The sequence below is a fragment of the Tachypleus tridentatus genome, chromosome 10, assembly GCF_004210375.1.
Source record: "Tachypleus tridentatus isolate NWPU-2018 chromosome 10, ASM421037v1, whole genome shotgun sequence".
Lineage (NCBI taxonomy): Eukaryota > Metazoa > Arthropoda > Merostomata > Xiphosura > Limulidae > Tachypleus > Tachypleus tridentatus.
Genome location: NC_134834.1, coordinates 4,205,880 through 4,221,981, shown reverse-complemented (window position 1 = coordinate 4,221,981; position 16,102 = coordinate 4,205,880). Strand labels below are relative to the sequence as shown.

At 35.6% G+C, this 16,102-nt stretch overlaps 1 protein-coding gene across 1 annotated transcript in view; it reads left to right on the top strand.

The window, feature by feature from the left end:
* The window catches only part of LOC143227929 (hemicentin-1-like), a 246,350-nt gene that overhangs the window by 11,871 nt on the left and 218,377 nt on the right, over window positions 1-16,102 (top strand). The window contains 7 exon segments of the mRNA XM_076459284.1: window positions 1,841-2,065; window positions 2,874-3,058; window positions 5,699-5,771; window positions 7,734-7,878; window positions 11,793-11,914; window positions 12,658-12,960; window positions 13,139-13,411. Coding sequence (XP_076315399.1) covers window positions 1,841-2,065; window positions 2,874-3,058; window positions 5,699-5,771; window positions 7,734-7,878; window positions 11,793-11,914; window positions 12,658-12,960; window positions 13,139-13,411 — 1,326 coding nt within the window.

Sequence of the window (16,102 nt, the reverse complement as noted above, 5' to 3'; positions counted from 1 at the left end):
ACAGCAAATGGTTTTACATTTTCTCTTACTAAAACACCTATACACCTTTGCTACCAACAGGGTATTCACTCCGATCCTGAACTCCGTGTTGGTGAAGTTGTGCTTCCCATGGTATCTGATGCAAGGTTCTTGGAGCTTATCTTTGACTGTAAGCTGACCTTTATACTACACATCAAGCAGTTACAAGTCAAGTGTACAAGGGCACAGAACATCCTCTGTGTCCTGTCTTCCACCTCTTGGGGAGTGAATCGATCGATGTTCTGTGCTAAATATCTACTGTGTCTTCATTCAATCAAAACTGAACTATGGGTCTCTGGTCTATGGCTCTGCCAGGAGCTCGGCCTTGAAGATTCTGGACCCCGTTCACCATCACGGGCTTCAGTTCTGCATGGGGCTTTCCACACTTTCCCAGTCCAGAGTTTGTACACAGAGTCTCATGAACCCTCTCTACACCAACATTGTTTACAACTGTCTTTACTGTATGCTTCAGAACTTCGATCTTTACCACAGCATCCCACCTAGGGTTGTGTTTTCCTTCCTCAGTGGACCATGATTTTTCAAAGCAGATGGCCTGCTATTGTTCCTTTTGGCCTTCGTATCCAGATGCAGTTAGATGAATTGGGTCTGTCCTTGGAAAACATTGCTGTATCCACTAGTCAGCCCATCCCACTATAGCTTATTACCATCCCCAAATGTGACCTTCCTTTGAGTCATCTGAGGAAGGCAGACACTTCTGATTGGGAGTACCAACTTCTATTTGCCGAACATCTTTTGAACCATCCTTCCATTCCCATTTAAATGGATGTTTCACCATCAGGTGACTGTGTGGGCTCTGCCATGGTTTGTTGTGGTTCGGTGGTTGCACACAGAATCCCCTCTACAGCTTCTGTGTTTACTGTTAAAATGTACGCCATTTCTCTTGCCCTGGATTACATGGAAGCTAAGCAGTACTCAAACTGCACTATTTATACTGACTCGCTTAGTTCTTTACTGGCCCTGGAATCGCTTCACGTTAGTTCACACCCTGTTCTCGCCGATATTCAAATCCGACTGGTCCATTTCTCTTTAACATCTAATTCTATCCAGTTTTTCTGGATACCGGGCCGTATTGGTATTCGCGCTGAACGAGCTTACCGACATCGCAGCTAAGCCTTTCTGCTCTGGTGCTGTCATTGCCGTGCTTGTTTCATGTATGGACTATGGTCCTATATTCAAGGCTTGGCTCTGTGCCAGTTGGCAGTCGACTTGGAATGAGCAGCGTGATAATAAGCTATTCCAGACAAAGCCCTCTATTGGAATTTGGCCATCTTGTTTACCTAAGAATCGGAAGGAGGAAGTTGTTCTAACTAGACTATGCATTGGTTACAGTTTTTAACTCATCGTTTTATTTTATCTGCGACAGATGCACCAGTGTAACACTTAGGTCACAGTAGCCCACATTTTACTGTCATGCCGTCATTACGACTCTCGATGGCATCATTTTAACCATGTTTTGTCCACAGGTTGACCCCTAACAGTGACATTGGCGATGGTGACACTGTCCATCTTACAAATGTTTTTAATTTCTTAAGAGCCTTTTTAACACTATTTAAGTTTTTAATTTTGTTTTTTAACGTGATTCCTTTTTGCGAGTTTTAATAATTTTACTTTATTTTTAATATTTTACCTGCTGTTTGACGCAGACAGTCTAGTTGTTGATTTGCACGATAAAACGCCAGCCAGCCAACCAACCAACCAAATTCCTTCATAACGAATATTAAAGTTTTTATTCAAGGAAACCTGCTAAATTTGATCACTATTCTATTCTGAAAACTGTTGTTTATACAACCTCATTTTACAGGTCGAGATGTAGGGTTGTCAGAAGGGTTGAACAACCTTTTAAACTTGAAGAATGTAAGTATTGTTAACATCAAAGACCCTTTTCCTGGACGATGGAAGTTATGGGTAAGGACCAAAGGCCCTCACACCATTCGCTCCACAGGGTTGAGCACATTAGATTTCATCCATGGCTTTTCCAGACAGCCAACAGCAAGGTTGAAGGAAACGTACCACCGTCCTTTGAAAGGTGAAGTATATTTGTAATAATCACCACTCCCACCAGGTGAGGGAACTCACTATCGTAACCTAAAATATTATGTTTACCTCTAATGATATCCATTTCAGAAAGTTGACCGTCCTTTGAAAGTATATTTACAATAACTCCCACTTTAGTAACTTTGCTTTCCAAAATTTTTTTCAGTCGTTGTTAAGTAATATATTTACAGAGAATAATAACTTGTTTTAGCCTTTGTTAAATAATATAATTACAGATAATAATACAGATGTTTTAGCCGTTGTTAAATAATAAATTTACACACGTTTTATCCCTTATTAAATACATATTTACAGATAATAATACACTTGTTTTATCCGTTATTAAATAGTATATTTACAGATAATAATGCACATGTTTTAGCCGTTGTTAAATAATATATTTACAGATAATAATACATATCTTAGCCATTGTTAGATAATATATTTACTGATACTAACATACTTGTAAATATTTTATTTAAAACTTGCTGAAACATTCCTAACATACTGGTTCTTGATCACTTTGATAAAATGCAAATAAAAATAAAAGAAGAAAGACATAAATTATTATTTTTGGAAGGTTTATGTAGTTCACTTGAAGAAAATAAACAGTTTATAAACTGTAGGTTTAAGTGTCGAACCTATTTTAGTGAATAAAGAAGACAGCTCAGAATAGTTGTATTTAGGTTTTGGTGTAGAGCCTGCGTGACTGAGTAACTGCTGATTTATTATCCGAGTTTCGATCCTGTCCTATTAAATCACAGAATGATATAAGTTATAAACTTTATATCCCGTATCAGGTGCTCCCACTCACTTGCTAATTAATGGAACAAATCTTCCTGAATCAGCGACTTTCCGGAGAGTAGAAGTAGTGAACCTGGATGGGAATATTGTGGAAGATCTATATCTGGAAAGATTACCAGGAGAAACGGCCTTATATAATGCATCTACCTTTATTCCACCAAACAATTATTTCTACTTAAAGGTGCGCAAGGGTTTTGTAAAATAACTTAATCAATAAACCTTTTAAATATAAGCACACATGAATTGACTATTGAAATATAACTTGGACTAAAACATTCATAATGTAACCATACGCAACCCAAATATATATGATCTTACATTTATCTTGAAATTGTTGTGTATATTCGAGCATTCGACCGTCTACCATTTAAAAAGCTGAGCACACCGACAAAGCTGAACATTCACTTTTGAAATGACGGTAGAACAGACATGAATAACGTTTATAACAAACTGTATTTCACAAGTAGAACTTTCTACAGTAAGTTGTTATGAATTAATAGTGTTATTGTTCACATTTTAAAATGTTACGTAACTTAAAGAATGCAAATATATACTTATAATAGGTTATTGATGAGTGATTCTTAAGTCTTAGCATGACTCACATGTTAAATAATTACTGTTTGTGGTGGCCGGTATAAATAATTCAGAGCTTTGGCTTTGAGTAAAACTAAAAGTGCAACAAAGTTAATCATTCTAACGACCATTATATAATTTAGACTGATATATAGGCTTAAACAGTTCCTGCCACTGGGGTTAGATACATTTGCTTGTTTATCTATAACCACAACAACAGTTTCCAAGTACCTTCTTCTTAATGTGTATGGTACATATTTTGAGAATTTTTGACACAATTTCTCTGAGATAGCTTTTTTCTTGTTTTACATTTACTTCACAAAGAATCTACTAATCCGCCATTAGAACCTTTTCTTTATGGCCTTCTATTATTTGCCTTTATTAAAGTCGAAACACAAATAATAGTAGAGAAACACTAACACTGAAGTTATAAAGACACATGACCATTTTTAACAGAACCCTAATGCATGATTCTTTAACGCCGAGTTATTTATATTATGATAATATGTGTAGGCTTAGTTTTTATTAATTTACGTTACTTAGACCTATGCGTCTGACGGTAATGTAACTATTACTAGTTACAATAATGAATACGTTACTTAGGCCTATGAATCTGACGGTAACGTAACTACTATTAGTCACAATAATAAATACACTTCTTAGGCCTAAAAGTCTAACGGTAGAGTAATTACTATTTATTACAATAATGAATACGTTACTTAGGCCTATGGGTCTGACGGTAATGTAACTATTACTAGTTACAATAATGAATACGTTATTTAGGCCTTTGAATCTGACGGTAACGTAACTACTATTAGTCACAATAATAAATACACTTCTTAGGCCTAAAGTCTAACGGTAGAATAACTACTATTTATTACAATAATGAATACGTTATTTAGGCCTAAGAGTCTGATGGTAATGTAACTACTATTAGTTACAATAATAAATAAAATGTGATAATTGTGATAGTTTACTTTGACCTAGTAAATGAGGAAACATCTAAAAAGTCGTTTCTTGTATTTTTTAACGTATTCAAAATCTTAACTTATCTTTGTTTCTCTTAAAGATCACCACCATCTTCGTTCTTCCTTCGAATTTTTCTTTCGAAATATTTTTCTCTTTTTCCTTTATGATCACTACCGTTTCGTGTTTTCAAAAATATCCTCGTGTCCCGAAATAACTAATAATCTCGTTTATTGTTCGTAAGATTAAAACCTCAATTATTTATTCTTAATGGTTTAAAGGAATTGTGAATGTGTCGCGCACATAGATACATATAAAACAATAGGGAGGATTTCTAGGAAACAAAACTGATGGGTGTGCAAGCACTAATGGCGCGCGACCGAGTAGAGTTTTTTTTTTTTTTTTAATTTTGCGCAAAGCTACACGAGGGCTAGCTGCGCTAACCGTTCCTAATTTAGCAGTGTAAGACTGGAGGGAAGGTAGCTAGGCATCACCACCCTCCGCCAACTCTTGGGCTTCTCTTTTACCAACGAATAGTGGGATTGACTGTCACATTGTAACACCCCCATGGCTGAAAGGGCGAGCATGTTTGATGTGCCAGGTTTTCGAACCCGCGTTACTCGGATTACAAGTCTAAATCACCTGGCCATGCCAGGCCACTACCCAGGTAGAGATTTCGGAGGATATAGCAAAAGAAATTAAAACATTACCTCCAGTATTTCACAGATAATTAACTTTAAGATTGTATTTCAATATATTTTTTGTAAATTAAGCTAAAATTTAAAACCACATTTGCAAACTATTGTGAAAATTGCTAACCGAAAAATCATCCTCTGGACAGGCTACTTTGATAACAGTGAAAGGATTATACACACGCAAGCATATTTTTCGCCAGCTGCTTTATAATCAATGTTATTCTAAAAAAAATTACTTTAATGTAATATTTAGCATTTACAATTTGTTATGAAACATTTTATCCCTCAGTGGAACAGCGGTGAATTTATAGATTTACAACCCCTAAATCCGAGATTCAATGCCTTTGACTGGACACAGGCATTGAAATGTGGTTTTGGTCTAAAAGAAACAAACAAACTTTATATCGGTATTCAGTGTCATTTCTAATCTTATCCACCTATACTGTGCATTGGTTAAAATTTTGTTGTAAAGCAAGTAAATAATTTTTATTTAAAAAATTGTGTAATTTACAAATATATTAAAAATTGATGAAGTTGTAATTCCGACAAACAGTTACTTTATGTATGTTTTTCATCACTGATTGCAGGCGGCAGGTGTTGATGAGAGAGGCTATCCTTTTCAGCGCATCACGTCCACGGCAATAAATGCGCAGTTGCCAGGTTTGTATATTTCGTGTGTGAATTACCTCAATACTTTTTTAAATTACTATCAAGCGGTCACTAAAGTTAATGAAAGTTCATTCCCGCTACTTTTGACATTACTTCCTCTATCTTCTACTGTAGTCAGTTTAATGGTCATGACTAGAACACCACAGCTTTCATCGTAACGAACTTTTACAAAGTACGATGAAATCAACCTTAAACCACATCTTTTCACAAATTTTCCATTGTAGTGCAACTTACAAAACCACTTATAAGCAGATAAAACTACTATAGCTTATTTTAGGTGCATCAGAGGATTTGGCAAAGATGTGACACAATACGGTTGCTTTAATCTCAGATTACTTACCAACCTCTCTTGTTAAACATCTGTTTAATTTGAGGAACGTTTATCATCGTTTATTATTTTGTTAAAGGTACCAGATGATATCGTGAGTTTGATCACAAAGGCTTTTTGAAACATTGTTTTTGTTGGGTTTTTTTTTCATAGTCATAGCTATCGTTTGGCAAATGACGGCATTGTTTGGGATTTGGTTGTACTATGGTTTCAGAACCGTTCTTGCCAAAAGTACTCTGTTGTAAGATTTTCTGTCCTTATCCATGGAGAACGCTGAAGACTGTTTTTGAAACATTGTTCTCTGTGTCTCTAAACTAGTTAACAATCTTATATGAATATTTCGTTTTGTAAATGTGTATGTGTGTGTGCATAATGTATCTCTAACCATAACCTACCTTGGTAACATCGCACTGTCAAATGTCAGGAGTTGACTGTGGACCAAAGATATGTGCTCAAGACATTCAGACTCCAATATGCAGCAACATACTATTGAATTAGCACATAAGTCGTTAAAAGAAATTACAACTAACTTTGAGCACAAGAAAACAGTTTACCCTTGTTGAAAGAAATCCTCATGCGTCACGTATTTACGAACAGCTATTCAAGTTATTATTCTTATTTTTATCTTTTGGATTACATTCCAAATGTTTCTTTCTACTTTCATTTTTCTTGTTTTTGAAGAGGAACTTTGTCATCCTTCTATCCTCTCCAAACATCAACACTTATCTTTCTATCTTATATAAAGTGTTTACATTTATGTATGTTACTATTTTTATGTTATTAGTGCTGCTTTATAAATCTATTTCATAAAAAAAGAAACATGCAAAGACACATTACCAAAATATTTATGGAGTCTTTGGGTCCATTTAACACACCATATCATAAGAGACAGTAGATTGTACATGTAGGGATAACCAAAGTACTCAATAGACCTAAAACAAATACGCACGCTAAAAATCAACAATGATAGTGAGTTTTACTTTAAAGGATGGTTGTCACTCACACACACTCAAAAAGTCCAAAAACAAAAGAACTGTGAAACCGTCGCTAAGACACCAAACCAAAAGACTGACCCACAAGGTTGTTAATCTTTCTCTTTGGGTCAGTTAATTCTACAACTACTTTATCAGTAACGTTAGTTTAAACCTAAATATACTCTAGGTATTTCTGGACAGTGTATGATGTCATCCTATCTGCTTGTTTCCATTGTTTAAAGCACTACCATCTCTACATCATTTTACGTTTACAATTAATTAAGGTACATTTAGGTACATGAATAACATTAGGACATTGTTATGCTTAATTTATTATTCGATATATACAACAAAACAACTGTTCAATGATTGTTTTACAGATTTCAGATGTTAAAGAGAAAAATGTAATCTATGATGTAGAGAGCTCATGCATTCTTTGAATGACTGGACCCTCTGTAGTGTACTGCAGTTTCACCTATTCAAGACTTACCAACACTGCTTGGGTCAGAAATTCAAAGAAATACAGCTATGCCTCTTATAATTGTGATGTGTCTATAATAGTTTTAGGAGTTTCTGCCATTTTTTTCTCACCAATCAGTAATCTAAAGATATTATCTTAAAACCTAACCACGAATGTTTGTTTCTCCACAGAAATACCCGAGGTTTCCACACGACATCGAATAGTCGGGTTATATGGTCAAACCGTTGTAATGAAGTGTTATGTACAATCTTTAGTGCCTTTCATTGTACAGTGGTTTAAAGAGAACATTCCAGTTAGCGTGGACCAACAGTTTCCGTGAGTAACTCATGCAAAGGATCAAATGATCACTTAGTTTAAGAGAGTTCTGCTTTTGTAGGGTTAAACCTTATAAAGTTTTGAATCTAGGTGATCAGAGGTTATCATCTAGAGAGTCCTGCCTTTATAGAGTTTAACCTCACCAATGTTTCATTTCTAGATTTAAGAGGTTATCATCTAGAGAGTCCTACCTTTATAGAGTTTAACTTCACAAATGTTTCATTTCTAGATTTAAGAGGTTATCATCTAGAGAGTCCTACCTTTATAGAGTTTAACTTCACAAATGTTTCATTTCTAGATTTAAGAGGTTATCATCTAGAGAGTCCTACCTTTATAGAGTTTAACTTCACAAATGTTTCATTTCTGGATTTAAGAGGTTATCATATAGAGAGTCCTACCTTTATAGAGTTTAACTTCACAAATGTTTCATTTCTATATTTAAGAGGTTATCATCTAGAGAGTCCTGCCTTTATAGAGTTTAACTTCACAAATGTTCCATTTTTAGATTTAAGAGGTTATCATATAGAGAGTCCTACCTTTATAGAGTTTAACTTCAGAAATGTTTCATTTCTAGATTTAAGAGGTTATCATCTAGAGAGTCCTGCCTTTATAGAGTTTAACTTCACAAATGTTTCATTTCTATATTTAAGAGGTTATCATCTAGAGAGTCCTACCTTTATAGAGTTTAACTTCACAAATGTTTCATTTTTAGATTTAAGAGGTTATCATCTAGAGAGTCCTACCTTTATAGAGTTTAACTTCACAAATGTTCCATTTCTAGATTTAAGAGGTTATCATCTAGAGAGTCCTGCCTTTATAGAGTTTAACTTCACAAATGTTCCATTTTTAGATTTAAGAGGTTATCATCTAGAGAGTCCTACCTTTATAGAGTTTAACTTCACAAATGTTCCATTTTTAGATTTAAGAGGTTATCATCTAGAGAGTCCTGCCTTTATAGAGTTTAACTTCACAAATGTTCCATTTTTAGATTTAAGAGGTTATCATCTAGAGAGTCCTACCTTTATAGAGTTTAACTTCACAAATGTTCCATTTTTAGATTTAAGAGGTTATCATCTAGAGAGTCCTACCTTTATAGAGTTTAACTTCACAAATGTTCCATTTCTAGATTTAAGAGGTTATCATCTAGAGAGTCCTACCTTTATAGAGTTTAACTTCACAAATGTTTCATTTCTAGATTTAAGAGGTTATCATCTAGAGAGTCCTGCCTTTATAGAGTTTAACTTCACAAATGTTCCATTTTTAGATTTAAGAGGTTATCATCTAGAGAGTCCTACCTTTATAGAGTTTAACTTCACAAATGTTCCATTTTTAGATTTAAGAGGTTATCATCTAGAGAGTCCTGCCTTTATAGAGTTTAACTTCACAAATGTTTCATTTTTAGATTTAAGAGGTTATCATCTAGAGAGTCCTGCCTTTATAGAGTTTAACTTCACAAATGTTTCATTTCTAGATTTAAGAGGTTATCATCTAGAGAGTCCTGCCTTTATAGAGTTTAACTTCACAAATGTTCCATTTTTAGATTTAAGAGGTTATCATCTAGAGAGTCCTACCTTTATAGAGTTTAACTTCACAAATGTTCCATTTTTAGATTTAAGAGGTTATCATCTAGAGAGTCCTGCCTTTATAGAGTTTAACTTCACAAATGTTTCATTTTTAGATTTAAGAGGTTATCATCTAGAGAGTCCTGCCTTTATAGAGTTTAACTTCACAAATGTTTCATTTCTAGATTTAAGAGGTTATCATCTAGACAGTTTTGCCTTTATAGAGTTTAACTTCACAAATGTTCCATTTTTAGATTTAAGAGGTTATCATCTAGAGAGTCCTGCCTTTATAGAGTTTAACTTCACAAATGTTTCATTTCTAGATTTAAGAGGTTATCATCTAGAGAGTCCTGCCTTTATAGAGTTTAACTTCACAAATGTTTCATTTCTAGATTTAAGAGGTTATCATCTAGACAGTCCTGCCTTTATAGAGTTTAACTTCACAAATGTTTCATTTTTAGATTTAAGAGGTTATCATATAGAGAGTCTTGCTGTCATAACAGTTTAACCTTGTAATACTTTCATTCTTGGCCATAAAGGTCATAAAATAAAGCGTAACATCTGCTTTGCATCTTTAAAAAGCTTCTGTCTATTTGCTTGTCTTCATAATTTTTTCATTGACTGAAGAGTGCTGTGTAAAAGGTGACATTCAAGTCTCTCTAAACATTCAGAATATAAATATTAATGAAGACAAACTGTGTGTGTGTGGTGTTAATTGTGAATTCCAACAGTCTGTACAACAGTAAGTGGTTAACTTTTGTAATATATCTCCCGTAACTGAAACATCTATCCTGGAAAGGCAGTGGGTGACAACGTTTCAGAAGACAGGTTACAAACGTCATCACCCACGGACTCTCTAGTCCAGAGTATTCAGTTATGGAAGACAGGTTCCTAAATGATCGGAGACGTCATCACCCACGGACTCTCTAGTCCAGATTATTCAGTTATGGAAGACAGGTTACTAAATGATCGGAGACGTCATCACCCACGGACTCTCTAGTCCAGAGTATTCAGTTATGGAGGACAGGTTACTAAATGATCGGAGGCGTCATCACCCACGGACTCTCTAGTCCAGATTATTCAGTTATGGAAGACAGGTTACTAAATGATCGGAGACGTCATCACCCACGGACTCTCTAGTCCAGAGTATTCAGTTATGGAGGACAGGTTACTAAATGATCAGAGACGTCATCACCCACGGACTCTCTAGTCCAGAGTATTCAGTTATGGAGGACAGGTTACTAAATGATCGGAGGCGTCATCACCCACGGACTCTCTAGTCCAGAGTATTCAGTTATGGAAGACAGGTTCCTAAATGATCGGAGACGTCATCACCCACGGACTCTCTAGTCCAGAGTATTCAGTTATGGAAGACAGGTTACTAAATGATCGGAGACGTCATCACCCACGGACTCTCTAGTCCTGAGTATTCAATAGCACTACTAGTGCTATTGGAATCTATATTAAACCTTCTGACAAACGCAGCCGAAATTATATTATCTGTTAAAAGTCGTGTGGATGAATTTCTCCTACTATTGAACAAAGATATGTACAGTAGCCATGGCATTAACGCACCCAAGTGGTACACTGTTGTGCTTGCGGACTCACACCGCCAAATATCAGCCGAGTTTCGATACCCGTGGTGAGAAGAGCAGAGATAGCTCCTTGTGCAGCTTCGTGCTTAACATTTAACTTACTGATAAGAAACCTCTTATTATTTGTGTTAATAATAATTTAATATATGTTTAAAGACTTTGTTTAAAAACACTTGAAAATGATTCTTAATAAAATCAAAATTTCACGATTTTTCTCTCAGTTTATTGGTCCGTTTTTGTTCTAACTTCATGTCACATGCGGTTATCGTAAACTTGTGTATCTTGTATTGAAAACAGAGACTTTGTTCCATTCCTATGTGTATCTTGTATTGAAAACAGAGACGTTTGTTCCATTCCTATGTATATTGTATTGTAAACAGAGACGTTTGTTCCATTCCTATGTGTATCTTGTATTGAAAACAGAGACGTTTGTTCCATTCCTATGTGTATCTTGTATTGAAAACAGAGACGTTTGTTCCATTCCTATGTATCTTGTATTGAAAACAGAGACGTTTGTTCCATTCCTATGTATCTTGTATTGAAAACAGAGACGTTTGTTCCATTCCTATGTTTCTTGTATTGTAAACAGAGACGTTTGTTCCATTCCTATGTATCTTGTATTGAAAACAGAGACGTTTGTTCCATTCCTATGTGTATCTTGTATTGTAAACAGAGACGTTTGTTCCATTCCTATGTGTATCTTGTATTGTAAACAGAGACGTTTGTTCCATTCCTAATGTGATTTTCTTCGGACCAGGCAAACTGCTGAGGTAACCCTAGCCGTCCCTGACGTGACCCTGCTGTCCGAGGGTCTGTTTTCGTGCAACGCTTCCAATATAGCTGGAAGTGCGTCCAGTACAATATACTTGGATGTCGTAGGTGAGATGGATGTTTATTTTCTTAATTTTCTTTAAAATTAAAACAAAAACATAGATAGTGTATTATTTATTAAGTCTCCCCATTTTCAGAAAATGATCCTTCATGTAATCCAAAGCTATATGTATTTTAATATAAGAAAATGTCGTAGCAAGGTTTTTGTTTACAGTTCTCATACAGTGTCTATTTTTAACCGTTAGGAAGTTAAAAATTAAATAGTGCAAAGAATATCTACATCATATCTCACCGTAAATATGATACTGATATTTTGTCATCTGTTGTTAGTCACTTTAAAAGGTATCAAAACTCTTGTAGTTCAATATTTGTTGTCAATCGTCGTAAAACAAAAGGGAATCCTCAACAGCTGCGGCGCTTCAAAGTCTTTGAAGCAGGGTTAGAGTAAATTAATCTATAAAATCTTGGGCGTGGTCAAATACACCAATCGAGAGGGTTTGACCTCCTGAGGCCAAAACTGTAATTAGATATCAAATTCGCTAAAAGATGGCAGAGTTATGAAGTGAATGTTAGTGTTTTAGAAACTGAGCTATTCTATGAGCCACTGTGCCGCGGCTAAAAAATCAGACTAGCTTTCGAATTAATCGTAGAACGGCTATAGTTAAGTGATATGATCTACTCATATTTCTATATTTGTTTCTTTTATAAGGTTCTCATTTCCATTCTAATGATAACTTCCCACCGCAGAATCTGCTCTATGTTTATCATAAGAAGATTTCGTATTATTACAGAACCTCCGCCAGTTATCGCTAAGCCTAACAACATCAGCGTCACTCCAGGATCTGTGGCAGTGGTCACTTGTGATACATCTAGTCTTGTTGACCACAACACAACATGGGAAAGACTAATTGATGACGGTACAAGGAGTGGATACTTGCGGTCAGTTCCTGTTGAATTTGATTCACGAATAGAACAACTTGATAACGACTCCTTGGTGATACACGGTGTCGACCAGAACGATGAAGGCTGGTATCGTTGCATTGCAACTAACGAAGGAGGTTTATCTCGAGAAGATCTCCACCTGATTGTCCAGGGTCTGTTCTTCCCTTCAAGGGTTTTTAAATACATATTTGTTTTGTTCATGACATCTAAAAACGCTGAGAACGTTTTCGAGTATTTCACTGTAAGAGTTGATCAAATAATAGGTAAAAACACGAGAAAGTCAAGAATTACCTTCACAGGACAACCAATAGAATGTTTTATTTCTTTCAGATCCACCTAAAGTATCTATAGTTCCGTCTAGCGTTAACTTCACCAGAGGCAGTACAGTAAATCTCACGTGCCTTGCTGAAGGGTATCCGGTTCCTTTAGTTGAATGGCGCTGGGGTGAGCCCCACGATAAGGACGTTCAAACAGGCAGAATATTCACCTCAAGCAATTCTTTGATAATAGAAGAGGCCCACCAGCAGGACCAGGGACGGTACCTTTGTGCTGCTAGAAATTCTGCTGGGTCTGACACAGAGACTGTTCAAGTCCGATACATAGGTAATAGAAACGGTTACTTATCAGGAAGTTTTCTAGTGGGAGACAATCATTTCCAAGATATTATTGTGTAACAGTGACCTCCCTGTTGTTACTATGTAACAGTGACCTCCTTAGTTGTTACAGTGTTACTTATATATTACCGTATTACAGTGACCTACTTAGGTATTACTATGAAGCAGTGACCTAGTTCCTAGTTAGATATTACTGTGTAACAGTGACCTATTTGTTTATTACTGTGTAACAGCGACCTACTTAGTTATTACTATGTAACAGTGACCTAGTTGGATATTACTGTGTAACAGCGACCTACTTAGTTATTACTATGTAACAATGACCGAGTTGGATATTACTGTGTAACACCGACCTGCTTAGTTATTACTATGTAACAGTGACCTAGCTGGATATTACTGTGTAACACCAACCTACTTAGTTATTACTATGTAACAGTGACCGAGTTGGATATTTCTGTGTAACACCGACCTACTTAGTTATTACTATGCAACAGTGACCTAGCTGGATATTACTGTGTAACAGCGACCTACTTAGTTATTACTATGTAGCAGTGACTTAGTGGGATATTACTATGCAACAGTGACCTAGCTGGATATTACTGTGTAACAGCGATTTACTTAGTTATTACTATGGAACAGTAACCTAGTTGGTATTACTGTGTAACAGTGACCTACTTAGTTATTACTATGTAGCAGTGACTTAGTGGGATATTACTGTATAACAGCGACATACATAGTTATTACTATGTAACAGTGACCGAGTTGGATATTACTGTGTAACAGCGACATACTTAGTTATTACTATGTAACAGTGACCTAGTTGGATATTACTGTGTAACAGCGACCTACTTAGTTATTACTATGTAACAGTGACCTAGCTGGATATTACTGTGTAACACCAACCTACTTAGTTATTACTATGTAACAGTGACCGAGTTGGATATTTCTGTGTAACACCGACCTACTTAGTTATTACTATGCAACAGTGACCTAGCTGGATATTACTGTGTAACAGCGACCTACTTAGTTATTACTATGTAGCAGTGACTTAGTGGGATATTACTATGCAACAGTGACCTAACTGGATATTACTGTGTAACAGCGATTTACTTAGTTATTACTATGGAACAGTAACCTAGTTGGTATTACTGTGTAACAGTGACCTACTTAGTTATTACTATGTAGCAGTGACTTAGTGGGATATTACTGTATAACAGCGACATACATAGTTATTACTATGTAACAGTGACCGAGTTGGATATTACTGTGTAACACCGACCTACTTAGTTATTACTATGTAACAGTGACCTAGTTGGATATTACTGTGTAACAGTGACCTACTTAGTTATTACTATGGAACAGTGACCTAGTTGGATATTACTGTGTAACAGCGACAAACTTAGTTTTTACTATATAACAGTGACGTAGTTAGATATTACTGTGTAACAGCGACATATTTAGTTATTGCTATGGAACAGTGACCTATTTGGATATTACTGTGTAACAGCGACCTACTTAGTTATTACTATGTAACACTGATCTAGTTGGATATCACAGTTCCTGATGAAACTCTAATGACGAATTAATGAGCTAATCAAGTTACATTATGGAAATAATGGACGTGATTGTATTTACAAACCTGAGGAGTTAATATGTAAGCTATTTATACACTGGATGTTTTAATCTACGGTATGTACTTCACTCGTTGTGAAGGCGGACGGACAAGTGTTACTTTGTTATTTCATACCAGGTCATAGTGTTCTGTAGTACAAGTGTTACTTTGTTATTTCATACCAGGTCATAGTGTTCTGTAGTACAAGTGTTACTTTGTTATTTCATACCAGGTCATAGTGTTCTGTAGTACAAGTGTTACTTTGTTATTTCATACCAGGTCATATTGTTCTGTAGTACAAGTGTTACTTTGTTATTTCATACCAGGTCATATTGTTCTGTAGTACAAGTGTTACTTTGTTATTTAATACCAGGTCATATTGTTCTGTATTGCAAGTGTTACTTTGTTATTTCATACCAGGTCATATTGTTCTGTAGTACACGTGTTACTTTGTTATTTCATACCAGGTCATATTGTTCTGTAGTACAAGTGTTACTTTGTTATTTCATACCAGGTCATATTGTTCTGTAGTACTAGTGTTACTTTGTTATTTCATACCAGGTCATATTGTTCTGTAGTACAAGTGTTACTTTGTTATTTCATACCAAGTCATATTGTTAATGTAAAGCTCTCGTATTTATGACAAAACCTCGAAGATTATCAGTTGCTGTCCGTAATGTTGAACTACTGACCAAGATTATCAGTTGCTGTCCGTAATGTTGAACTACTGACCAAGATTATCAGTTGCCGTCCGTAATGTTGAACTACTGACCAAGATTATCAGTTGCTGTCCATAATGTTGAACTACTGACCAGAAAGAACCACCCACCAGCCCCAATTCACTAAGGGATTCATTGTCACTCTTATAACACTCACAGTTTAAAGTGCATAGAATGATTGATATCACACGGATTCGAACCTGGTTCAACTTTAGCAAAATCTAAAATTCCACTGGAGGGCCAGTCTGCATCCAATTCAACCTATCAGTGTTATCAAGTTTGTTCGTTTAAAGAAGTTGTTGTACGAAACTCGTTTGTTAAGTTTTAGTTCTGACACATTTCGCATCTT